Source organism: Erpetoichthys calabaricus, chromosome 13 (genome assembly GCF_900747795.2).
Source record: "Erpetoichthys calabaricus chromosome 13, fErpCal1.3, whole genome shotgun sequence".
NCBI lineage: Eukaryota > Metazoa > Chordata > Cladistia > Polypteriformes > Polypteridae > Erpetoichthys > Erpetoichthys calabaricus.
In genome coordinates this window covers 119751111-119777789 of record NC_041406.2, presented here as the reverse complement: position 1 = coordinate 119777789, position 26679 = coordinate 119751111, and the positions used below count along the sequence as shown (strand labels likewise).

Below are 26679 nucleotides of genomic sequence, written 5' to 3'. Positions count from 1 at the left end.
TTCACTGTAGGGATGATATTGGCCTGGTGATGAGCGGTGCCTGGTTTCCTCCAAACATGACGCCTGGCATTCACACCAAAGAGTTCAATCTTTGTCTCATCAGACCAGAGAATTTTCTCTCTCATGGTCTGAGAGTCCTTCAGGTGCCTTTTGGCAAACTCCAGGCGGGCTGCCATGTGCCTTTTACTAAGGAGTGGCTTCCGTCTGGCCACTCTACCATACAGGCCTGATTGGTGGATTGCTGCAGAGATGGTTGTCCTTCTGGAAGGTTCTCCTCTCTACACAGAGGACCTCTGGAGCTCTGACAGAGTGACCATCGGGTTCTTGGTCACCTCCCTGACTAAGGCCCTTCTCCCCCGATCGCTCAGTTTAGATGGCCGGCCAGCTCTAGGAAGAGTCCTGGTGGTTTCGAACTTCTTCCACTTACTGATGATGGAGGCCACTGTGCTCATTGGGACCTTCAAAGCAGCAGAAATTTTTCTGTAACCTTCCCCAGATTTGTGCCTCAAAACAATCCTGTCTCGGAGGTCTACAGACAATTCCTTTGACTTCATGCTTGGTTTGTGCTCTGACATGAACTGTCAACTGTGGGACCTTATATTGACAGGTGTGTGCCTTTCCAAATCATGTCCAATCAACTAAATTTACCACAGGTGGACTCCAATTAAGCTGCAGAAACATCTCAAGGATGATCAGGGGAAACAGGATGCACCTGAGCTCAATTTTGAGCTTCATGGCAAAGGCTGTGAATACTTATGTACATGTGCTTTCTCAATTTTTTTATTTTTAATAAATTAGCAAAAACCTCAAGTAAACTTTTTTTCACGTTGTCATTATGGGATGTTGTGTGTAGAATTCTGAGGAAAAAAATGAATTTGATCCATTTTGGAATAAGGCTGTAACATAACAAAATAAGAAAAAGTGATGCGCTGTAAATACTTTCCGGATGCACTGTATATTATTTATATATAGATCTTAGTGCTGGGCGGTATACCGGTTCATACCGAAAACAGTTTATTTTTGTTATGATATGGATTTTTCCTATACCGCAACACCAGTTTAAACTGCCTAAACGACGTTCGGAACGTGGCGCAGTGGGAAACTGTTCAAGGGGGGACCGTTTTCACTGTTACACCGCTAATCACATACAACGGAGTACATGCGTTAGTGGAGTTGTTGCGCGGGGGCTTTTTTTCACTGCTACACCGCTAAATAAGCATGCAATGGAGTACATGCATTAGTGGAGGTACTGAATGGTGAAAATGGACAGAGAACACTCCGAAACTGAAGCTGTAGCTGACGATAAAGTTGAACATGATGACACAGAAGAACTTTTGCCAAAAAAAGGAGTCATGTTCATTGCCTGGAAATATTTTGGTTTTAAAAGGTCGGATGTGGACCATTATGTTCAAATGTGTGAATACTGTTTCTATACTACTGGATAATACTGAAAGCCAGGTTGTACTTGTTTTATTTTTATTTTGTTTCAATACTGTGTAATGTACCTGGGTACTATGTAACAGTGTGACGACATGTTGACTTTATTCTCGACATTTCCACTTTAATCTCGACGCTTATGACGAGAATAAAGTTGACATGTTGACTTTATTCTCGTAATTTGTCATTAAAGTAGAACATCGTAAACTAAACTTCATCGTAATATGAATATTTAATTTACTAGATTTTCTCAAACCCCGTCATAGGTTATATAGCACATTAAATGCTTTGTGTTAAGTGTTCCCCGAGCCATGTTAAATTGGTACATGCTTCTTAAAATGACTTCCTCTTGTACTGAGGAAGTGCCGGCAGAGATCGTCGCACAGAATATGTTCACTTCATGATATTCCTGCTCTCTGAACATTTAGAATATTAAGATAAATACTTGATATAATTTTCATGATGAAATGCATTAAAACATGTATTAATCATGTGGGGGCATGGAGGTTGCACTGCTGCCCCGCAACAAGGGGGTCTCGGGTGTACCCTGCCTTGAATTTTCTGGTGGGTTTACTTGGCATGCTTCTGTTTCCTTTCAAAGTCATGTAGGATGTGGGGTTTAGTTATGCTATATTGACCCTGCTAGTGCATGTGTTGCTCGTATTCACCCAGCAATGTGCTGGCGTTCAGGATTTGCTCCTGCCTCACACACGAATGCTTGCTGGGATGGGCGCAAGAAGCGTAGTGATTAACAACTGGGTTGGGGAACACAACATAAAGCATTTAATGTGCTACATTAACTTATGATGAGGTTTGAGAAAATCTAGTAAATTAAATATTGAATTTAGGATGAAGTTTAGTTTATGACATTCTACTTTAATTATAAACTATACGAATAAAGTGGAAATGTCGACTTTAATCTCGACATAAACGGCGAGAATAAAGTGGAAATGTCGAGAATAAAGTCAACATGTCGATTTTATTCTCGACATATAGTTTGTTTTTTTCTCCCCTGTGCCCATACTTTTTTTTTCTTCACCGTGGCCCTAATATGATTCCGTAGGGCTATACCACAAATAGCATTATAAATGCAAGTTGCAGTTTTATTGTTTATGTACAGTTAGGTCCATAAATATTTGGACAGAGACAACTTTTTTCTAATTTTGGTTCTGTACATTACCACAATGAATTTTAAATGAAACAACTCGGATGCAGTTGAAGTGCAGACTTTCAGCTTTAATTCAGTGGGGTGAACAAAACGACTGCATAAAAATGTGAGGCAACTAAAGCATTTTTTTAACACAATCCCTTCATTTCAGGGGCTCAAAAGTAATTGGACAAGATGTTATCACCAAGTTGCACTTGTTTTATTTTTATTTGGTGAAAACTGTGTAATGCACCTGAGCTTGAAGTCTTGAAGTAATAGTATTATTACTGGAAGTTGCACTATTATTTATTTTATTGTTATTATTTACTGAGGTGGGTTGGCACCCTGCCCGGGATTGGTTCCTGCCTTGTGCCCTGTGTTGGCTGGGATTGGCTCCGGCAGACCCCGTGACCCTGTGTTCGGATTCAGCGGGTTGGAAAATGGATGGATGGATGGATGGATGTTATTATTTATTAGTTTAAATATTATGCAGTTTAATGATGGAAAAGTTGTTTAAAAAGTCACTTTAACGTGTCAGTGGACAGAGATTGTTAAGATTAACAGAAAGTGTAGTTGGTTTACAAAAAATATTTACTATTTATTCCTTTTCTAAGGATATTCTGGATATTTTACTAAGTCTAAATGCCTCTTTGGATGGTTGAAAACATGTTGTCAAAATTATAGTTTGCAAAATTTATTCAATAAAAAGGTTTTTTGACTGCATTTTGACTGCATCTGTCATGCAATGTGACTCCTTCTCTTCATTAGTGCCACCCCCTTGAAAACTATCACTTTATGGGGCCATGCAAACGCTATGAACACTTGTGTGCACATTAAAATGTTTTTGTACAATGCTCATGACAGTGGAATAGGTTATTCTTAGCCAGTCTACTGCAGTGGAAAAAAAATGTGGTTAACATCCACTCATGCATGGGAAAAAATACCGTCGAATACCGTTAAACCAGGATAATTTAGAAAAATACCGTGATATAGAATTTTGGCCATAACGCCCAGCACTAATAGATCTATATATATATATAGATCTCTATCTATAGATCGATCTAGATCTCTATCTATAGATCTATACATCTATCGATCTATCGGTTTTCTGGATACACACTTTTTTTTTTTCTTGGAATTGTTACTATTTCATTAGTTTCACTTTTATTTTAGAACTTCGGTAAAAACAATATTTGGAATTACGTTTTCTACAAGATCGCATTGAATTTTGATTCTGTTTTTGGACTTACAGTACATCGTGACAATGCAAAGTACAACTGCCCATGAGTGAATTTCATTTTCTCTTATAAATAAACCAACTTTTTCGAATGTTTGTCCCTATGATTTGTTAATTGTCATAGCAAAAGCTATTCTAACGGGGAATTGTAAATGTTTTAATACGAATGGCATATCAAGGACTCCTTTGGTGTCTAATGTTTTTCATGTAATATATACTACATTACCTTTTTTGTCGCCTGTTAAAATTTTTCATGATGGAATTGTTCGACCAATTTTTAATACAACTAATCTTGTTCCATTGCATAGCCCACCACTCATACATAAATTACGCAATACCATTATGCTACATCCTTCTTTTAACAGTAATTCAGCCGGTGGGAGACAGGACGGTGTTAATGCTTGTAGATATTCTATGGGATATTGTAGGTTGACGTTTTCATCTTCCGCACCATCACCACCAACTGCTTCAGCATAGTCTATTGATACGCACTTAATCAATTTTCCGTGTAACCAATCAACAATTTTTGCGTTAATTCGTTTGACTTCATCTTTTCTTGCTCCTAGGATTGCACGTATTACTCATTTCTTCTGTTGACAATCCTAAGGGATAAAATTCTTCAATAAGATTTTTACATAATAAGTCTTTTTTTATTTGGAGATTTTGCATTTTAAAATTGCCGAAGTCTAGTAGCCAGTTTGCAAAATCATTTGAATTTTTATCTGCTCGCATATATATATTTTTTTTTTATTTTAATTGTTGGAACAAACACTATAAAGGTCCACTCTTTAGGCATGCATGATAAATCTGCTTTCAGCATCCTTTCTTGACTACTGGTAGAACTTGTCTAAAGCCACCCAGTATAAAGGTTTTTGCAGCAAATGGTTTTTCAGATCCAAAAACGTCCCTAAACGTTTTGTCAATTACATTTAAAACTGTTTGTGGGATCATTGATGCTTCGTCCCAAACAAAAATTTCATTCTGTTGCATTTCTTGTTTACTCTTCTTTTTCCAATTCAATGTAACATTTTCGTCTGTGATATTTAAAAGTAAGTTAAACGTTTCGTGAGCTGTTTAACCGTATGGAAGAAGAATTGCTGCTATACCTGTCCATGCTATTGATTTAATGTTTTTGCATAAGTCAATGTCAATTTATTTATATAGCACATTTAAAACAACATAGTAATGCTGTGGCCAAAGTGCTTTACAATAATAGAATAAAAGAAAAACAAAACAATTAACATAAACAGAAATAAAATATATGAATATAAAATAAAATACATAATAAATAGAAGTAATGTTATATACATAAAAAAAAATGGATGTTTTATAATCACAAAGAGAAAACCATCAGTATTACTGAAGGTCACGGAATGCAAGTGAATAGAAATAGAATAGAAGTTTTTAATCTTGTTCTGAACAGTTTAATTGTAGACGACTCCTTTATGTGATGAGGTAAAGAGTTCCACAGACGAGGCACAGCAGCTGCAAAAGCCCTGTCCCCCTTGGTTTTACACTTGGTACGAGGGACAACCAGAGACAGATGACCAGAAGATCTAAGCACTCTAGATGGCTGATGTAAAACACACAGTTCAGATAAATAGGCAGGAGCAAGCCCATGTAAAGATTTAAAAACTAGCAGCAAGCATTTTAAAATCAATTCGAAAACTGACAGGCAGCCAGTGTAAAGAAGCTAAAATAGAAGAAACAGAGTCATACTTTCTTGCCCCAACCAGAAAGCGAGCGGCAGCATTTTGGACCAACTGTAACCTGTGTATCAGGGATTTGTTAATCCCAGAATACAGCGATTTGCAGTAATCAAGGCGAGATAAAATAAACACGAGTAGCTATCTCAAGATCCCTACAAGATAAAAAAAAGGCTTTATCTTACCTAATAGACGAAGTTGGAAAAAGCAACTCTTGACTACAGAATTTACTTGTTCCTCAAAAAAGAGGTTACTATCAAAGGTAACACCAAGATTGCGGACTTGAGGTTTGGAAAGACAGAGAAAGAGTCGAGAAGTCCAAGACCAATTTGGGCTTTAGCTGATGGACCCACTATAAGTACCTCCGTTTTATTTTGATTTAGTTCAAGAAAATTATTAGCCATATAGAATCTTAGTTCAGAGAGACAGTTGTGGAGTTGGTTTGTTGTAGAGTTGCAGACAGGAACATAAACCTGAGTATCATCAGCATAGCAGTGAAAAGAAATGTTAAATTTCCTAAAAATCGCTCCAATAGGGTGAAGGTATAAGGAGAATAAAATAGGACCCAAAATGGATCCCTGAGGAACACCATATTTAAGAGGAGCAGTAGATGAAGAAGAGGAATTAAAAGTCACTGAAAAGTGTCTACCAGTTAAATATGAGCTGAACCAGTTAAGAGCAGCCCCTTTGAGCCCAACAAGATGTTCAAGCCGCAACAGCAATATCTCATGGTCAATGGTGTCAAAGGCAGCGGACAGGTCAAGGAGGACATGGACTGCCGCATCACCTGAGTCAGTAATAAGAGAGATGTCGTTGAACACTTTCAGGAGTGCCGTTTCAACACTATGATTAACGCCTAAAGCCAGATTGGTAGATCTCAAATAAATTATTGGAGTTAAGGTGATCAACCAATTGATTATAAATAATTCTTTCTAGAATTTTAGCCAGAAATGGCAGTTGGGAAATTGGGACGAAAATTGGCTAAAACTCCAGGATCTAATTCTGCCTTTTTTAGGCGGGCACGGACTGCAGCATGTTTAAAAAATGAGGGCACAACCAACATAATAATAGAATCATTGATGATGGCTAGTAAGGGTGGGCCCAACACATCAAAGGCTTCCACTAAGAGACAAGGTGGTACAATATCCAGAGGAATGGGGGCTGGTTTAAGGGTGTCAATAGTTCTTTTTAGCTGTGAAAGTGAGACTAGATCAAAGGATTCTAAGACAATGTCATGATTAACAGTAGGAAGTTCATAGCCCATTTGAACAATGCCACGGCAGATGGTATCGACTTTGCTGACAAAGAATGCTAGAAACTGGTCACATGAATGAACAATGCTATTTGATCCCATCGCAGAGTGGGCGTGAATGCCCGCATTAATTGAATTAAATAAGACCCTAGGATTCTTTGAGTGACGGTATACTAAATCAGCAAAGAAGTTTTGTTTCGTTATCTTAACTTCAGCCTGGAAATTGAAAAGAGAAGTCCTAAAAATCTGTTTAGAGACAATCAGTTCATCTTTTTTCCAAACACCGTTCAGCAGTTCGACAGGCGCGGCGCAGTGATCGTGTATTTTCATTTAGCCAGGGAGCAGGTCTACCCTTATTACTGTGTATCTTGGGCGGAGCAATTGAGTCTAAAATCATTTTGCAAGAAGAATTAAATTTTAGGACAGAATCATCGATACCATTATTTTGATCAAGCACATAAAGACTAGAGAAAATGGTTTTAAAATCAGATATAATAGAAGAATTTAAAAAGCGCGAGCAGTGTGGGGGGACAGCTATTAGTCAGGACATCAATAGTACTATTCAGATCAATCATTATAGAAAAATGATCAGTAAAAGAAACATCACATAAATCAATATTATTCACTGAAATATCACGAGTAAGAACGAGATCAAGGGTGTGACCGAGAGAGTGGGTTGGCATATTAATATGCTGTATAAAATCAAATGAGACAAAAGTGATAAAAAAACATTGATCAAAGGTTTTGATTGACAACAAACGTGAATGTTGAAATCACCTAAAGTATAAAAACTTTATCATGAGAGAGGGTGATATCAGCCAAGAAATCAGAGAATTCAGAGATGAAAGTATCATTAATTACAGGAGGTCTATAAACCACGGCAAACAGCAGAGAAGGGGAGCTGCACAATTCGAAAATTTGAAGTTCAAAGCTGCTAAACGGACCCCTTGTAAGGCTCCGACACAAGAAAATACTTTTAAAAACAGTGGCAATGCCCCCCCCACAATGAGTCAGGCGAAGAGAGTTTAAAAATGAATAACCTGGTGGAGTCATGTCAGTAAAACAAGAGGAGTCACCATTTAAAATCCAAGTGTCTGTGATGAAGAAGAAATCCAGATTGAGGTAATAAAGTCTTGCAGAATAAAAGTTTTATTAGACGCTGATCTCATGTTCAAGAGAGCATCCTTAATAGACATAGAAGAGCTTGTTGCAGGATGAGCACAGGTGAGCGTGCAAAGATTAGCAGTGTTTACTACTCGATAGCAGGCCAAGGAAAAGTGATGCTGTCTTGAAATGGAGAAATTAAGTCCAGTGTCCAGCGCCCATGAACCAGTGATGGGAGTCCTGAGCAGGAGAAGATGGGTCATAGACGACTCGCAGGCATCGGGAATCAAAGCTCTGGGACTTGAGTCGGCGTTGTTCAACAGCAATTCCGGCTCTTTTCCCACAACGGCGGCGGGTGCATTTGCGTCTCCGAGGGGCGTTCAACTCACTGATACAGGTGAACACCGGCGTCCAGGTGAAGAAGTCAGGAGATGAATAAAACAAAGGTGGAGGTTCACAAAAAATCCAATCAGGAGATGAAAATTGAGAGGAAAGCAAGCCAGAAAATATGTTTAGTAAAGACTCACGATCATAGGACAGTGGCCGTTGGGATAAACTAAAACATAAAAACAAAGTTAAAACATAGACTAGAGAGACGAGCAGATGGCCAGCCACCCCAGTCGGCGCCATCTTCAGCTCAAATGGACAATAATTTGTTTGCAATAATGGACTAAACATTTATGCAAAAACGTTTTCCCTGATCTGCCTGGTCCATCTATGAAGAATAATCGCTGTTTAATTTCTCCGAGCATACTTTTTTGAAATGTGTCAAAAAAGGATCTTTGATCATCATTTAATTGTGAGTACATTTCCTGATATAGTTTTCTATGGTCTTCCACTGTTACATCTTCGTCTGCTGTTATCTCTTTCTTTACCTCTGATTTGTTAATTTCTTGTGGAAGTCCAAATTGCTGCATTGTTAAATCTTCTGCTTCTAACAATTCTTTGATGATTGAAAGAGCCGTTTGTTCATTTGACGTTTTGGATAATGGTCCTTTGAACGGTTCCCATAATTGTAAAACATCAACTTCACCTATCATAATTAAGTACATGAAGAAGTGTCTTAATTTGTCAGGCATCATTACAAATGTGGCATCAGACATCATTTCAAACATATAGTCGTCCAATTTATATAATCCAGCTGCTCGAGCCGCTTCTTGAAAGGTACCGTACGTAGTTCCATCTAAAGTTAGAACATCTCTATACGATGTTGCTCCTTTCGATTCTCACAACAACAATTTTAAATGAAAGCGTTCTCTATCTTTTGGTGATAGAATATTTAATCGTGCAACACTTTTGCAATTAATTTTTCTTGGATGCCACATTCCTTTTTGTTTTTGCCATGTGTAATGTTGAAGAATTTCCTATGTATATGCTTTTGCATTTATGTCTTTTTTATTAAGTTCAAAATAAGCCAATAATTTTGTATTTTTAGTTTTTGCTACTTGTAAAGCTTCTGCTTCTTCGCCTTCTTTAAATTGAATCATATTCTGACCTGGTAAATGAATCGGTAATAATTCTACAGAATGACTTCGACCGTGCATTGGTAATTCCATTAAATGCCACCCGCTTTCCATTGCACTGACGTATCGAGTGTCTAAATATGCTTGAACTTCGTCCTGTGCCTGTTCTTTCGAAAAAGTTACGCATACTCTATCGTGCCCTTTATGAATATATTTGTAGATGTACTTAATACTCATCATTGATGCACAATTCTCAACATTAATATGACAATCAAATCTTTTTAGCAAATACGGGTTATATGGTACAATCATTGAATTATCGATGATCACAATTTTTCCATCTTTCTTTCCATGATAAGTGTGTTGTTCGTGACGATTATCTCTTTGGTGATAATCTGGAAAGCCAGCCTTAGTCATATCTGTTGTTTGAACAAAAGCATTTGGAAATTTTTTTAAACAATTTCTTTCTTTCGAGTCCCAACATGCTGAATCTTTTAAATGAGGTCCGTGAGACATGTGTTTAATGACTTTTTACCATAATTCAGGATAGGTTTCTCTGTTGGAATTTCAGCACAGACAAAACAATCTAAATCATCAGCAGTTAATAATTTGTTTTGCAAGGTAACCAATAAATGCATGTGAGGTAAACCCCGTTTTTGAAATTCGATCGTGTAAATACATGCTCGGATTTGTCCAAACACAGTTTTGAGTTCTTTCAATAAAATTAAGACTTTCTGATAAAACAATCTACTTACAGAAGTCGGAATATCCTGAGCCGATGTATCAGGTGGCATTGTTTTCAAGACTCTCCAGATTTCTGGCCATTGTTGATTGCATGTCATTGTAATAAATAAATCTGGCCGACCGATAGTTCTGGATATTGCCATTGCATCATGATATAATTGTTGCAATGCTCTTGGACTACCTTGATATGATGGTAATATTACTGCTTTACCTATTTTGAATTTTTCTGAACTATTGATATTTGAATTTTGAACGTGATCAATGAGTCCTTGCATATGTTCCATTCTAAGTTTTGCTTGATTCGATTTAATAAAGAAAAGAATATATGCTTCGACTTTTAGATGTACATTAATAATGTAATGTTGCTTTAGACATTGAGATGACAGAAGTAGGTTAAATACATTGGAACGTATAGCTAATTTTGCCCCAAAATATTGTGTTGGTGTTATTTGTTTTTCTGAATTAATGTGTTTCATATTGTATGACCATCCTGTTTCTCCATCTGGGAAAAGCAAAGGAAAGAGTAATGGATCGAAATGTGGCAAATTAGACAGAAATGTTGATTCATGTTCTGCTTTCGGATAAACACAAATATCTACTCTGTTTTTGATATTTCTGTCTTTTGAAAGTATTATCGCTGATACTTCGTCACATGTTGGTTTATTATATATGCATGCGTGATCTTTCTGATTCATATAGAAATCCAAGAAAACTTCTTTGTATGTGTTTTGCAGATAAATTTCATGTTAAGTGTGACACTTTTGGACGTATGGATTTGTATCCATTATTGGCTGTATACTGTAATTTCTAATACGTCTAATATCGTTTAACTCTTTCGATTCTATGTTGCATCGCTTCTCCATGATCATAAATATACACCTGACCGAACTGTGGTTTCTTCTAAATTAAATTTGTCGTTGCTTTAATTGTTGCTGGACCACAGATTCTTATAGCGTATGGTTCATTCTTTTGCAAATTTACATTTTGCGCATTGAATGATACGAATGCGAAAAGATTATTGTAGTCTCGGATATTTTGCCTGTAGTGTTTGTGGATTTCACTTTCCCCAAACATCAAATCTTTTAATTCTCTTGGATACGCCTCCTCATTGTGCATAAACACTACTTTTCCCTGATGGCAACACGAATTAGACTATCTACAAGTCTCTGACTTAAACTTCAAAGCCTTACAATATTTACATGCTTCTGACATATCACCTATGTCCATATATTCAATCTCTATTCGCCTTTTCGTTATTTCTCCGAGTAATAATTTCTCTTTGTTTGTGCTAATGCCATCTTTACTTTCTTTGTTTTGACACTTTCATATTTTCTGCTTTCATATTCTGTATCTTGCTTTGCATATGTTTCACGCCTACGTTTTTTTTTGAGTCTTTTCAATTCCACTCTTTTCATTATCTATAACCTGCTCTGCATGTGTTTGGCCCCCTTGTTTTTTAACCTCTTTATGACGTTTTACTTTGTTTTCTACTCTGTCTTTTATTTCTGACCTTGCTTTGTCCTGCTTTTTTTTCAATGACACCTGGTCCGTGGTGATTATTTTCCCATTTATTGAGTAATAATTTCCGTTTGTTTGCGCTACTGTGATCTTTAATTTCTTTTGTTTGATACTTTCTAATTTTCCTGCTTTCATATTCTTTAACTTTCTCTGCATTTGTATCACGCCATTTTTTTTGAGCCTTTTGAATTCCACTGCTTTCATAATCTCTAACCTGCTCTGCATGTGTATAGCGCCAACATTTTTGAACATCTTTATGAAGTTCTACTTTGTCTTTTAATTCTGAGCCCGATTGGACGTGCTTTTTTTTTTCAATTCCACTTGTTCCGGGCTGATTATTACTTTCCTTATTTTCTGAATTTGCACCTAGATTTTTCTTTTTTGCATTTGTTTCTCTCCAACGCTTTTGGGTCTCTTTTCTCCACGCTGCTTCTTCTTCACTTAGTCGTCGACGTTTCATCTAGAACGTATTGTCCTTATATGCTTTATATGCGCTGAGAGCCCTGGATCTGTGTCTGCTCAAAGCCTTTACATGATTGAGTGTTTTGCTGCCTGTTGTCTTATTTGATATTGGTTGTAAGTACAGGGTGTCTGGCATGAATCTCATGTTCTACGTCCCCACGAGACTGTCCTGGGTCAATCTCTTGGCACAAAGTCTCATGTTTAAGGTCCCCGTGAGACGCTCCGTGGCCAATCTCTTTCGTCTCGCAGGTCTGTTAAGTGTCTTCCGTGATCATCTCCCTAGTCTTTCCCTCCCAGGATATTTTTTTTTATAATACAGATTTTATATATATATATATATATATATATATATATATATATATATATATATATATATATATATATATATGGACTATCTATTTTCATCATTACATTTCATCCGTTGCAGTTTTTCATGATTTACTCTGTGTGTTTTGTTTGTGCTTTGTTGTATTTAATGTGTAATTGCCGTAAGGGGAACAGGGGTGGTACCGTTGTTTTCACTTGTTTCATTTGCTTTCATTACATTCTTTATTTGCTGTTTGATTACCGGTTTGCTTTGTTTTTGTCTCTGTTTGTGAGTGCGTTTGGGTCCAGTCAAGGTCGGGTGCGTCCCTGGAATCTCCACCATAAAAATAAATAAATCGCCGTTTTCTCGACGGTTTGAATCTTAGCGGTACTGGACCGCTACAGCGTTATTCATTTCTCCTTGCTGCTGATTGACTGTGATGTATCCCCAGCTGAGTGTTCGTCAAAAAAACCCTCTTAAAAAACGTTGATAGACTACCTTCACATTGCTCCTTTACTTGATGGGCTTACTTGCGGCTGATGTGTCGTGTAATATGCTTCACGCGCGAAGCTACGCATACTTAAAAGCCTGAACAGCACGTATCCTTTTTGGCTGATTGCTTTGTTTTTCTCTCTCTCTTCCCCCAGACATCCTCTGCTCCTGTTGCGGGTCCCGCTCCCGTTGTGCTCCCCTATGATGTTTGCCTATTCTTTTAATCGATAATGCATACTGAGCTAGTTTTACTTCTGAAAGAGACATGTTTGTTTGAAGTGTTTGAATAAAGCTCTTGTCTGTACAATCTCCTGTGATTCTGTGACCCAAGCATGACACACTGCAGCCTGACTGTCTGAGATTGAGCCGCTGTACTATAGCCTGCCAGCATCAGCGCTTACCTCTGTGTGCTTGCGTGCAGCCAGTTCAAGCGCAGTTGGCTCAGTGATTTCATCCATAGCGTCAGTTACACCTTGTACATATTGTTCCAGTAGTTTTTTTAAATAGTTTTCACAGTTCATTAGCAGTGTGTAGTAATTGTGATGCTCGTTGCATGAATAAAGTGTTTCATTAAAATTTTACTTTTTCTTTGTGAATTGTGACATTTACTTAAAGTGCAGCAAAAAAGCATTTGGTGTCCAGGGATGCATTAACCCCCAGTTATGTGGCAGTTTAAGAGTTAAAGCCCCAAGATCCCGCCAAAAGGCCCGGCACCTTCTAAGGCTTCTGGCAATGAAAACGCACTTGTATGAATTACAGTACATATAGCGGTAACATCGGTATTTTACATTCTAGCACTGCGGGAGACATAGCAGTACAGTACTGTGCAGTATACGGGTTTACCTTTACATTCTTTTTTTTAGATAATGTATTAAGTGGAGTTTGAAATTAAATGAAAGTGTTTTGGGGGCATATTTAGGGTTTAAACTATAAAAATAGGCATTTTTTTAAACCACATTCAAAATTCGCGGTTTTTCACAAGTCATGGGTGCTCTAGGAGCGTAACCCCTGCAAATTTTGGGGATGTACTGTAGATATTATATATATATAAAGCCAGAGACCCCCCCTCATCCTACCACATAAAGGTTAGGTAAATAAAGTAGGTGCACTGCAGAATTACTGAATTGATTACTGAAAGAAAAACTGATAATAAATTAACCAAGTTTAATTTTCTTTTTAAAATCCCACATTATTATAGCATCCTACAGGGTAGCCATCTTATTGATTATTAATCAATCAAAAAATCCTACACCAGTCATCTGCAAATTTATGAAGTTAAAACAGACAGTAGAAGTTGATCATAGAACCAGAAGGAATGCATACGAAGGAAAGCATACTTTATAAATGCTTGTTTGTACCTGATGTGGCTTTCAGAAAAAACACTTCTTGAGCTTGAGCCAGCATGATTTGACTGAGAGTGCCGACTGTGTCAGGAGAGATGTCCATAGTAGGTTCACGACTCAAGGCAGACAAAACTGTGTCTTTAATGTGAGAAAAGGTCCCACTAGCCAGCTGAGAAAAAACAAAGGAAAGATGTGTCAATCATGACTGTCATGCCCAGTTTCTTATACAGCAATATTGCCTGATCTGTTTTCACTTATCAATAATCAAGCCACACTACATCTACCAGTGTCAGGCTGGCAATTCATACCGACTTTTAAGATGTTCAAAGATTGTCTGGAATGGCAAATCACTGTATTAAATAAAGAGATATACAGCAACTTTACATCCTTTGAGGCATTCATTTTAAATATTAGAACAGATTTCAACACAATTATACTGCTAGTCTATAGACCACCAGGGCCATATTCATTGTTCATGTCTGAATTTAGCAACCTTTTATCTGACTTGGCTATAAATTATGATCACGTAGTACTGATGGGAGATTTTAATGTACACATTAATGTGGAAACTGACACTTTTAGCAAATGTTTTACTTATTTGTTAAATTCAGTAGGATTTTGTCAGAATGTCAAAGGTCCAACTCATAATCATAACCACACATTAGATTTAATTATAACTTACAAAGTTGAAATTCAAAATTTAATTATTACTCCATTAAATGAAGTTATTTCCGATCATTACTTAATTACATTTGATTTAGTCCTGCCCTTGCCAACACACTCCCAGATTAAAACAAAGACAGTGCGACATCTAGATTGTAATTCTGCTTCAAAATTTATAGATACTTTGAGTAAGTCAAGTGTAATTGTGGAAAACCATTTAGATCAGTTAACATCAAATGTAAACACGGAAAACAATTTAGATCAGCTAACATCACATTATAATGTGACCTTGAGAGATGCTCTGGACACAGTGGCTCCCCTTAAAACAAAAGTGATTAAAGCACATAGAAACTCTCCCTGGTTTAATGAAAACACTCGAGCTCTTAAATTAGAGTGTCGAAAACTGGAGCGCAGATGGAGAACAACAAAGCTACATGTCTTTCAAATTGCATGGACAGAGAGTGTTAATAAATATAAAAAAGCCCTCTTTAAAGCTCGGTCAGAATATTATTCTACATTAATAGATAGCAATAATAAAAATCCTCGGGTACTGTTTAGAACAGTGGCTAAATTAACAAATGGAAATTCAGATCAACAGTGCAAAATACCAACAGACATTAGCAGTACAGACTTTATGAACTTCTTCAATGAGAAAATTAAAAATATAAGATCCCAGATCTCTGCAACACAGTACAAACCAAATACTAGTTTAGCAGACCCTGTCTCACATTGCACTCAGCACTTTAGTAATTTTAATCCTGTAACTGAGCAGGAAGTATTAAGTTTAATTTCTAAAATGAAGCCCACTACTTGTTCCCTAGATCCAGTGCCAACAAAACTAGTAAAAAGTGCAATGAATGTTCTTGCAGCGCCTATCCTAAACATTATCAATAGTTCATTATTGCATGGCACAGTACCTGATACACTAAAAGTGTCAGTCATTAAACCATTACTTAAAAAGTCAGACCTTAACCCACATATACTAAATAATTATAGGCCTATTTCAAATTTACCGTTTCTCTCTAAAATACTAGAAAAAGTAGTCGCCAGTCAGCTTCAGACACACCTTACGCATTACAATTTATTTGAGAAATTCCAGTCTGGTTTTCGCACTGGTCATAGTACAGAAACGGCACTAACACGGGTTGTAAATGACATTCTGATATCCTCTGATGAAGGAAACTCCACTGTAATTATGTTGTTGGACTTAAGTGCAGCATTTGACACCATCGACCATTCTATTTTACTGCACAGGCTAGAAAATGATGTTGGGCTTACAGGCACCGTGCTCGCTTGGTTTAGTTCTTACTTATCAAATCAATTCCAATATTTACAGAAATGTGCCGACAGTACTCCATCATTATACACAGAAGTTCAATATGGTGTCCCGCAGGGCTCAGTACTGGGACCTTTACTGTTTTCACTGTACATGCTTCCACTGGGATCTCTCATTAGGAAACAATGTTAATTTTCACTCGTATGCAGATGACACCCAGTTATACCTTTCATTTAAATCAGATGAAGTTTCTCCAATGCTGTCTTTAATTAGTTGTGTTAGTGAATTAAAGGAGTGGATGAATAAGAACTACTTGTCTTTAAATACAGATAAAACAGAGATGTTGATTGTTGGAGGGCATGATGCTGATCACAACAATATTTTGTCATCATTTAACTCAGTGGGAATCCCAGTCAATTTTACTGAATCAGCCCGCAATCTAGGAGTTATCTTTGACTCTAGCATGTCATTTAAAGCGCATATTACAAAGTTGTCCAAAACATGTTTCTTCCATCTTAAAAATGTTAGGTAATTAAGGCGCTTTTTAAATAAACAGGATTCTGAGAAACTAATTCATGCATTTACAGTGGTGTGAAAAACTATTTGCCCCCTTCCTGATTTCTTATTCTTTTGCATGTTTGTCACACAAAATGTTTCTGATCATCAAACACATTTAACCATTAGTCAAATATAACACAAGTAAACACAAAATGCAGTTTTTAAATGATGGTTTTTATTATTTAGGGAGAAAAAAAATCCAAACCTACATGGCCCTGTGTGAAAAAGTAATTGCCCCCTGAACCTAATAACTGGTTGGGCCACCCTTAGCAGCAATAACTGCATATCAAGCGTTTGCGATAACTTGCAATGAGTCTTTTACAGCGCTCTGGAGGAATTTTGGCCCACTCATCTTTGCAAAATTGTTGTAATTCAGCTTTATTTGAGGGTTTTCTAGCATGAACCGCCTTTTTAAGGTCATGCCATACCATCTCAATTGGATTCAGGTCAGGACTTTGACTAGGCCACTCCAAAGTCTTCATTTTGTTTTTCTTCAGCCACTTAGAGGTGGATTTGCTGGTATGTTTTGGGTCATTGTCCTGTTGCAGCACCCATGATCGCTTCAGCTTGAGTTGACGAACAGATGGCCAGACATTCTCCTTCAGGATTTTTTGGTAGACAGTAGAATTCATGGTTCCATCTATCACAGCAAGCCTTCCAGGTCCTGAAGCAGCAAAACAACCCCAGACCATCACACTACCACCACCATATTTTACTGTTGGTATGATGTTCTTTTTCTGAAATGCTGTGTTCCTTTTACGCCAGATGTAACGGGACATTTGCCTTCCAAAAAGTTCAACTTTTGTCTCATCAGTCCACAAGGTATTTTCCCAAAAGTCTTGGCAATCATTGAGATGTTTCTTAGCAAAATTGAGACGAGCCCTAATGTTCTTTTTGCTTAACAGTGGTTTGCGTCTTGGAAATCTGCCATGCAGGCCGTTTTTGCCCAGTCTCTTTCTTATGGTGGAGTCGTGAACACTGACCTTAATTGAGGCAAGTGAGGCCTGCAGTTCTTTAGACGTTGTCCTGGGGTCTTTTGTGACCTCTCGGATGAGTCGTCTCTGCGCTCTTGGGGTAATTTTGGTCGGCCGGCCACTCCTGGGAAGGTTCACCACTGTTCCATGTTTTTGCCATTTGTGGATAATGGCTCTCACTGTGGTTCGCTGGAGTCCCAAAGCTTTAGAAATGGCTTTATAACCTTTACCAGACTGATAGATCTCAATTACTTCTGTTCTCATTTGTTCCTGAATTTCTTTGGATCTTGGCATGATGTCTAGCTTTTGAGGTGCTTTTGGTCTACTTCTCTGTATCAGGCAGCTCCTATTTAAGTGATTTCTTGATTGAAACAGGTGTGGCAGTAATCAGTCCTGGGGGTGGCTACGGAAATTGAACTCAGGTGTGATACACCACAGTTAGGTTATTTTTTAACAAGGGGGCAATTCCTTTTTCACACAGGGCCATGTAGGTTTGGATTTTTTTTCTCCCTAAATAATAAAAACCATCATTTAAAAACTGCATTTTGTGTTTACTTGTGTTATATTTGACTAATGGTTAAATGTGTTTGATGATCAGAAACATTTTGTGTGACAAACATGCAAAAGAATAAGAAATCAGGAAGGGGGCAAATAGTTTTTCACACCACTGTATCTCTAGTAGGATTGACTACTGCAATGCGGTGTTCACTGGATGTTCAAACTGTTCTTTATACAGCCTCCAGTTAATCCAAAATGTGGCTGCGAGAATTATTACAAGAACAAGAAAATACGAACACATAACTCCAGTTCTTAAATCCTTACACTGACTCCCAGTTAAGTTTAGGGCAGATTTCTTTTAACATATAAAGCATTAAATGGTCGAGGTCCGGCTTACTTGTCTGAACTTATCATGACTTACAAATCTGAGTGCACATTAAGATCTCAAGATGCCCGTCTGCTTATGATTCCAAGGATTAATAAAATAACAGTGGGAGGTCAAGCTTTTAGTTACAGGGCCCCTAAACTGTGGAATGGTCTGCCTGCTACTATAAGAGATGCCCCTTCGGTCTCAGCTTTTAAATCCCGGCTGAAGACTCACTACTTCAGTTTAGCATATCCTGACTAGAGCTGCTGATTAACTGTACAGACTGCATCTCTGTTGTTAGTCATTAGCAGTTAAACATAAGTAACATGACAGTTATAATTGTATAATAACCCTCACTTATTCTGTTTTTCTTCTCGGTACTCAAATGTGGCACTTGGTGCCATGGCCCACCTGCCAAGTTGTTTTGCCTGCCTAAGGAAAAGTCACCCCAGATGGAGGATCACAGGAATCGTGGGAAAGAGGGGTCCTTTCATCGGATTGGCTGGCCCAGCACTGTTTCAGCTGTGGAATGGCCAAATGGGGGAGGCAGCTTGAAGGATGAGGTCTCCAGGACTCTACACAAATCCAAATCTTTTTATGGGATATATCACCTACTGTTAAATTCTGCTCTGTACTTCTAAAATTTATATTTTTTATTTCTTACTATATTGAGGAATTGTTCTGTTCTGTGAACTGCATTGTATTGTATTGACCCCCTTCTTTTGACACCCACTGCACGCCCAACCTACCTGGAAAGGGGTCTCTCTTTGAACTGCCTTTCCCAAGGTTTCTTCCATTTTTTCCCTACAAGGTTTTTTTTTGGGAGTTTTTCCTTGTCTTCTTAGAGAGTCAAGGCTGGGGGGCTGTCAAGAGGCAGGGCCTGTTAAAGCCCATTGTGGCACTTCCTGTGTGATTTTGGGCTATACAAAAATAAACTGTATTGTATTGTATTGTACAGCGCAGACATTGAAGCAAGCATCATATCTACAGCAAAAGCAAATATTCTTTCCAAAGTATGTGGTGCAAGCTTGATTTTCTATAAACAACAATGAGTTGCTATCAAACACAATGAATTCCATTAGAGTTGGACACCATTATTACTTGAGGAATATTTCAAAAATAAAAATGTATAGACAAAATAGCACCTTAAGACATAAAACTGTAAATTTATGTAAACTACTGTAATAGATTACAGTCTGCTAAAACTTAAATCCCAATCTTTTTATTTATTGCTGGAGAATCCACAAGAAGTACTCACCATGCCTTTGGTAGAAGTACTACTACATATATTTAAGAAATCAGATGTGTTGTAATTTTAGAGAGATAGAACGGCACAAGTGATGCATGCTAAAATATGGAAGTTCATTTATAATTTAAATGTTTTGCTTCTTTCATACATAGTATTGTCAGGAAACAGAAATGTAGCTTAAGTGATAATACAGTCCAATGATGAAATTCTAATTTGTATTCCCCTCACATGCAGTGGCACCCTTGCTGTTAATTTGTTAAGCAAGCAGAAGATGAACTGATCACCACAGGACTTGTTCCCAAAATGCATCAGGCTTGTTCAGATGTTCATTTGCAGACTTCAGGTACTGAATTTTGTGGCAGGAAAATTCTGCTGACTCTACAACACATTTGTTCAGGTATCACTGCATAGTAGAACAGTGCACAACCACTTCAGAGTCTGCTAAATCTTCCTGAAGGTGTTTTGCAGTCAAACAGGGTTTTTAGATGTCTTTTTTCTAACAATCCAACAAGCAGTTCTTTCAGAACGTTTTCTTGGTCTTCCAGACCTCAACTTGACCGCCACCATTACTGCTAACTGCTATTTCTTAATAACATTACAAACTGAGGAGACAGCTACCTGAAAACATTTTGCTATCTTCTTGAAGCTTTCTGCTGCATTGTATCAATTATTTTATTTCTGAGAGTGCTAGGGAGCTGCTTAGAGATGCCCATGGCTGCTGATTGTTGGGAAAACGTTTGATGAGTCAGGAAATGTACACAGTTTTGCAATTTGCATCACCTGTGGATTCCCAATGATGTTTGTGAAAAAAATCCATAGCCCTAAAGAGCTAATTAAGGTTTGAGACCCTGCTGAAAGTTATCTGAGACCTCACATATCTTGTTGATGAGCAAACATTTGTATAGTGCTCCTTCCCTTTTTTCACTGTACAATTGTACAAAACAAAAACAGTGTATTAATCGTGCATAAAATACTGAAGAGAAATGTGCCATCTTTAACTTTATTCCATTTGGTGATCTGTTCAACTTAAGCACACTTAACTATTCATAGTAACAGACATTTTAAGCAAGTGTGCCCAAACGTTTGCATGCCACTCTACAGTATTTAGTATACAGTTATGTGAAAAAGTAAGTACACCCCATGGAAATTGTTGACTTTTTCAACTTATATGAACAGACAAACATTATCTATATGAATCATCTGCAGGAAGATTTAAAGGTAATATACTCAAACAAATGACACATAAAACTGACATGGCAGATTCATTCTAATAATGTAAATTAACAAAAATGCAGATTGGTCATGTGAAAAAAGCAAGTACAACCTTCTATTTATCACATCATCATATCCATAAAGTTAGAATCAGGTGCTCCAGAGGCAGTGTGATGGCTTGGGCATGCATGGCTGCCAGTGGCACTGGGACACTAGTGTTTACTGATGATGTGACACAGGACAGAAGCAGCAGAATGAATTATGAGGTGTTCAGAGACATACTGTCCGCTCAAATCCAGCTAAATGCACTCAAATTGATTGGGCGGTGTTTCATGATACAGATGGACAATGACCCAAAACATACAGCCAAAGCAACCCATGAGTTTATTAAAGCAAACAAGTGGAAAATTCTCAATTGGCCAAGTCAGTCACCTGATCTTAACCCAATTGAGCATGCATTTCACTTGTCTATATTACTAAACGACAGTTTAATTTATGCACGGCGGACGCACCGAAGTGCATGCGCACTGCGCTGCGGCGCCCCAGAGTCAAACGCAGCAGCTTCCCAGAGTCAGTAGGTGGCGCCCAGACAACACAACCTGTAAACTAATCTTGCTCTAATCCACTGTGCCAGCAGTCTGTGTGACATGTTTGAATCACATAACGGTAATTCAGTAACAGAGAAACAAAAAGGAGACCGCATGGCTAAAAACAAGAACGAAGGCGCCTACAACGCGCTTCTGAAACACTACATGCAAGAGAGGCATGGATCCAAAAAGAAACTGCAGAAGGGCTACACGTTGTTGTCAAAAAGGTCAAGTTAAGCTGCCTCCTTTGGATAAGTAAAAGCTTTATGGAATGCATTAGATCCCACAATAGTTCATTTGCCTTTGTATCTACCGGGGTAAATATCAAGCCACCACCTGGGAATGGCCCATACTGCTTTCACGTGTGTGGACAAATATTGCATCGGATTGGAACAGTGCACCCTGAGCCAAATCACCACCGCAAATGTGCCCAAATGTACGTGTTAGATCTAGATGACGCAGTTTATCAACGAATGAACCTTCCTGAAATTCAACAATACATAGGTCATGTTTACGTTCGAGCACAATCACATGATCTCCAATGGATTAAAAACAACCAACCTGCACTGATGGCCGATAACTACAAGTCGCTGATGGAGTACATAAATCGTGATGCAGACGTGGTAGATCACCCTGCTGGAAAAGCAGTTATTATGAGTGCAGCGTACACGCCGGGTTGTACAGTATATATGCACAGATGCCAGAGGCAACAGGCAAGTCGTTCACACTACCACCACTGCCAAAAGCGAGACTGCATGGATAAAAACAATACACGAAGGTGCCTACAACGCTTCTGAAACACGCCTCATGACTAGCAGAATCATACGTCGACGCCATACTGTGAGCGGCACTGTGGACGCACCCACCCTCCATGATATTTCATCCTTACAAATATCAGAGGGAAAAGAAAGTGATTGCCAGTCTTGGATTTGTGATTCTTAATTGGCCAAGTCAGTCACCTGATCTTAACCCAATTGAGCATAAATTTCACTTGTTGAAGACTAAACTTCAGACAGAAAGGCCCACAAACAAACAGCAACTGAAAGCCGCTGCAGTAAAGGCCTGGCAGAGCATTAAAAAGGAGGAAACCCAGCATGTGGTGATGTCCGTGAGTTCAAGACTTCAGGCTGTCATTGCCAGCGAAGGGTTTTCAACCAAGTATTAGAAATGAACATTTTATTTCCAGTTACTTCATTTGTCCAATTACTTCTGAGCCCCTGAAATGAAGGGATTGTGTTAAAAAAATGCTTTAGTTGCTTCCCTTTTTTATGCAATCACTTTGTTCACCCCACTGAAATAAAGCTGAAAGTCTGCACTTCAACTGCATCTGAGTTGTTTCATTTAAAATTCATTGTGGTAATGTACAGAACCAAAATTAGAAAAAAGTTGTCTCTGTCCAAATATTTATGGACCTAACTGTACATACATATACATATATACACATATACAGTAGACCCCCGCGAATTCACAGTTCAGAGTTCGCGGCCTCAGTCGTTCACAGATTTTTCCTTTGAACCTAACTAATAATTGTTAGCAAAAACCGCAAATATCTAACGCAATTTTTATGGCTTTTTCGTGGCAATACTGTACTGTAGAGAGAACAGGAAGCAACTGTAGAGGAAAACGCGGCTTGGGATGGTGAAAGTAACCAACAGAATTTGAAACTGCAACTCCCAGCAGTCCCTGCAGTTACTCTGTTTGGTCTTCTGCTGAGGATGCAGAGGCTGTTAGGGTCAAAGGATGTCAGTGTGGCATTTAAAAAGGGGGCCAGTGACCATAAGCAAAAAAAAAAAGTTTTTGTAATTTGTGTTTCAAGTTCCTGTCTGTCTGCCTTCTGTTGGGTTACCTGTACTTATTCGTTTTGTCCTGGATCGTTTTGTGGTTGGCGTCTGGATTGTCTGCCGTTCGCCTGTGTATATGAGGACTGTTCGAGATTTCATGGCCATCCGTCTTCACCATTTCAGGAACTAGCGGTAGGACTACCTTTACATTCACATTCAATGTGTGGATCTCTGGACTATCTATTTTCATCATTACATTTCATATGTTGCCGTTTCTCATGAACGTTTTTCATGATTTACTGTGTGTTTTGTTTGTGCTTTGTTGTATTTAATGTGTAATCGCCATAAGGGGAACAGGGGTGGTATTGTTGTTTTCATTTGATTTCATTACATTCTTCATTTGCTGCTTGATTACCGGTTTGTCTTGTTTTTGTCTCTGTTTCTGAGTGTGACGTTTACTTAAAAAGTGCAGCAAAAAAGTATTTGGCATCCAGAGATGCATTAACCCCCAAGTATGTAGCAGTTTAAGAGTTAAAGCCCCAAGATGACGCCGAAAGGCCCTGCACCTTCTAAGGCTCCTGGCAATGAAAACGCGCTGGCATGAATTACAGTACATATAGCGGTAACATCTGTATTTTACATTCTAGCACTGCGGGAGACATAGCAGTACAGTATACGGGTTTACCTTTACATTCTTTTTTTTTTTAGGTAATGTATTAAGCTGAGTTTGAAATTAATTAAAGTGTTTTAGGGGCATTTTTAGAGTTTAAACTATAAAAATAGGTATTTTTTAACCACAACCAAAATTCGGGGGTGCTCTAGGAATGTAACCAGGGGTGTACTGTACATTATATATACAGTAATCCCTCGCTACTTCGCGGTTCACTTTTCGTGGATTCACCACTTCGCGGGTTTTTAAATACAAGTGATTGCCCGCCTATCGCGGAAGTTATGTTCCAGACCCATCAGCAACAGGAGAAAATCCGCGATATAGAAAGACCATATAAATAAACATTTTTATAGTTTAAGCCTTAAAATACCCATCCCACACGCTTTAAACACATGTAAACTTATAAAACACACTTTGTTAACACATATGATATGTGGATGTCGGGCTAAGGATATGAGTAACATCTCACTATTATAAAACATTTTAACTTCACGCAAGACAAGACAGTGAGACAGGAAAATTGGTGATATACAGGCTTTTAAATTATTGACACGCAGAGCGACAAGCAGCACAAAGCCAGCACAAAGTCCACTTCTCCTTAGCGTTCATTCAGCTCCCCACCCCCTTGACAATGCGAAGTGGCAGGAGCGTACTGCGCTTCCGGGGAGGGGGGGTTTGAGCGAAGGTGCGTTCAGCTCTCACACACACACACACACACACACACACACACACACACACTCCTCGCGCAGAGCGACAAGCAGGCATTTTGGCAGAAACAGCACAAAGTCCATTTCTGCTCAGCGTGAGTTCAGCTGCCCCCCTTCACAAAGCGAGTGCAGACACATTGACGTCTGATCGCTGCATGCAGTGTCGGTCTGAGGTGTTTAAGAATGTAGAAAGTGTTTAAGAGCATAGGAAGTGTTTATAAGAGCGTGGGAAGGTTAACAAGAGAGTGAGAAAGGTTTATAAGAGTGTGGGAAGGGTTTATAAAGCCTTAAAATATGTATAAATAATAAAATAACTATAGGTCGCTACTTCGCGGATTTTCACCTATCGCGGGGGGCTCTGGAACGTAACCCCCGCGATAGGTGAGGGATTACTGTATATTATATATATATATATATATATACATATAGGTACTCGTCGACATACGACCTATGCAAGTTACGACTGTTCGACTTTACGACGCATTTGACTGTTTCCCCTGCCAGCTGTTGGCAGCGCCAGTTTCCCGCACTCTCAAGTCTCGCTACGCAGCAGTAAAAATATACGCAGCAGTGTTGCCCCACGTGTGTTTGTGTCTTGTTGTTTTGGCAATTTTCGATAATAATATAACCCTAACATATAACCCTATAATATTAACACTAATAGCAGCTTTCTACTCAAAACGGCAAACTTGAGAAGCTGCCAGCATCAAACCCAGAAGCTCTTGATTGAGCAGTTCTTAGGATTGCACTACGCAAGCAGTCGCATCAACTGCTTACCGCAACCTGCTTTCTTTTTTCTTCTTGAATAAAAGCGCACTTGTTCTGTTATACTTGTACTTGTGAAAGTGTTTATTTGATATTTGGACTTCAGGCTTCACACCAGTCATTCTCAGTCACACACACCACTCACATCCACATCCACAGTTATCCCAGTCTCGTTCGTGCACAAGTTTTATATACAATCATCACATTCAAATGTTAACAGTTCCCACACACAACTGCTGACTCCCAATCAAGAGCTTCTGGGTTCGATGCTAGCAGCTTCTCGAGTTTACCGCTTTGAGTAGAGAGCTGCTGTTATTGTTAATATTATACAATAAAAACATACATTTGATTTACGCCTGTAACAACCGCTGTAAATTTATAGTGCTTGTCAAAGTTAGCGTTCACACTCGCCCCGATATGACACTGCTCTTTTCAAATAAAGACGCGCTATAACAGAGGTGAACTCAGATCAGAGAAAACAGAAGCCCTCCCCGCAAGAAATGTTGACTCACAGTGTATGAATGGCGTATGGAAGAAGTGTGTTAAGCGTTATGTAAATACTTTTGCTGGATTTAACAGTGAACAAGAACTTGATGAGATTCGTGAAGAAATAGTGAAACTGTCAAAAGACCTTTCATTGGAATGTGAAATGGAAGATGTCGAGGAGTTGCTAGACCGGGAATCAGGTGAACTTATGAATGAAGAGCTGATAGAATTGGAAGAAGAAAGAGTGGCGGAAGAAGAAACGAGAATTGGAGTAAGACGAAGAGGAGGAGGTGCCACAAACAATGTTCACCACAAAGGGATTGTCAGAAGATTTATCTCTACTGAATAAACTCCTCGCTCATTTTGAAAAAATGGACCCAAATATTGAACGATTTGCGAGGATTGAACGGATGGCACGCAACACATTTCGTCCTTATTGCGAAATTTATGAAGAGAAAAAAAAACAAACAATTCAGACGAAGCTCACTATGTTTATAAAAAGAGCAACTCCTCCCATCATCCCGTCCGCAGCCTCGCCTGATCTGATGAAGGCGATATCGACAACCCGCAGCCAAGCACCAGTGGTGCCAGGAATTAAATGTACAGTACAGTATTTCTTGTTTTGTACGTTTTCCACATATTAAACAAATTGTACTGTAGTATGCTGTGTTTGT

General features: G+C 38.4%; 1 protein-coding gene across 2 annotated transcripts in view; it reads right to left on the bottom strand.

Moving 5' to 3' along the window:
* pdcd6ip (programmed cell death 6 interacting protein) overlaps positions 1–26679 on the bottom strand; it is a 266698-nt gene that overhangs the window by 135091 nt on the left and 104928 nt on the right. For both annotated transcript variants that reach the window (XM_028817538.2, XM_028817539.2), the window contains exon 5: positions 14228–14381. In XM_028817538.2, coding sequence (XP_028673371.1) covers positions 14228–14381 — 154 coding nt within the window. The remainder of the gene's footprint in view (positions 1–14227; positions 14382–26679) is intronic.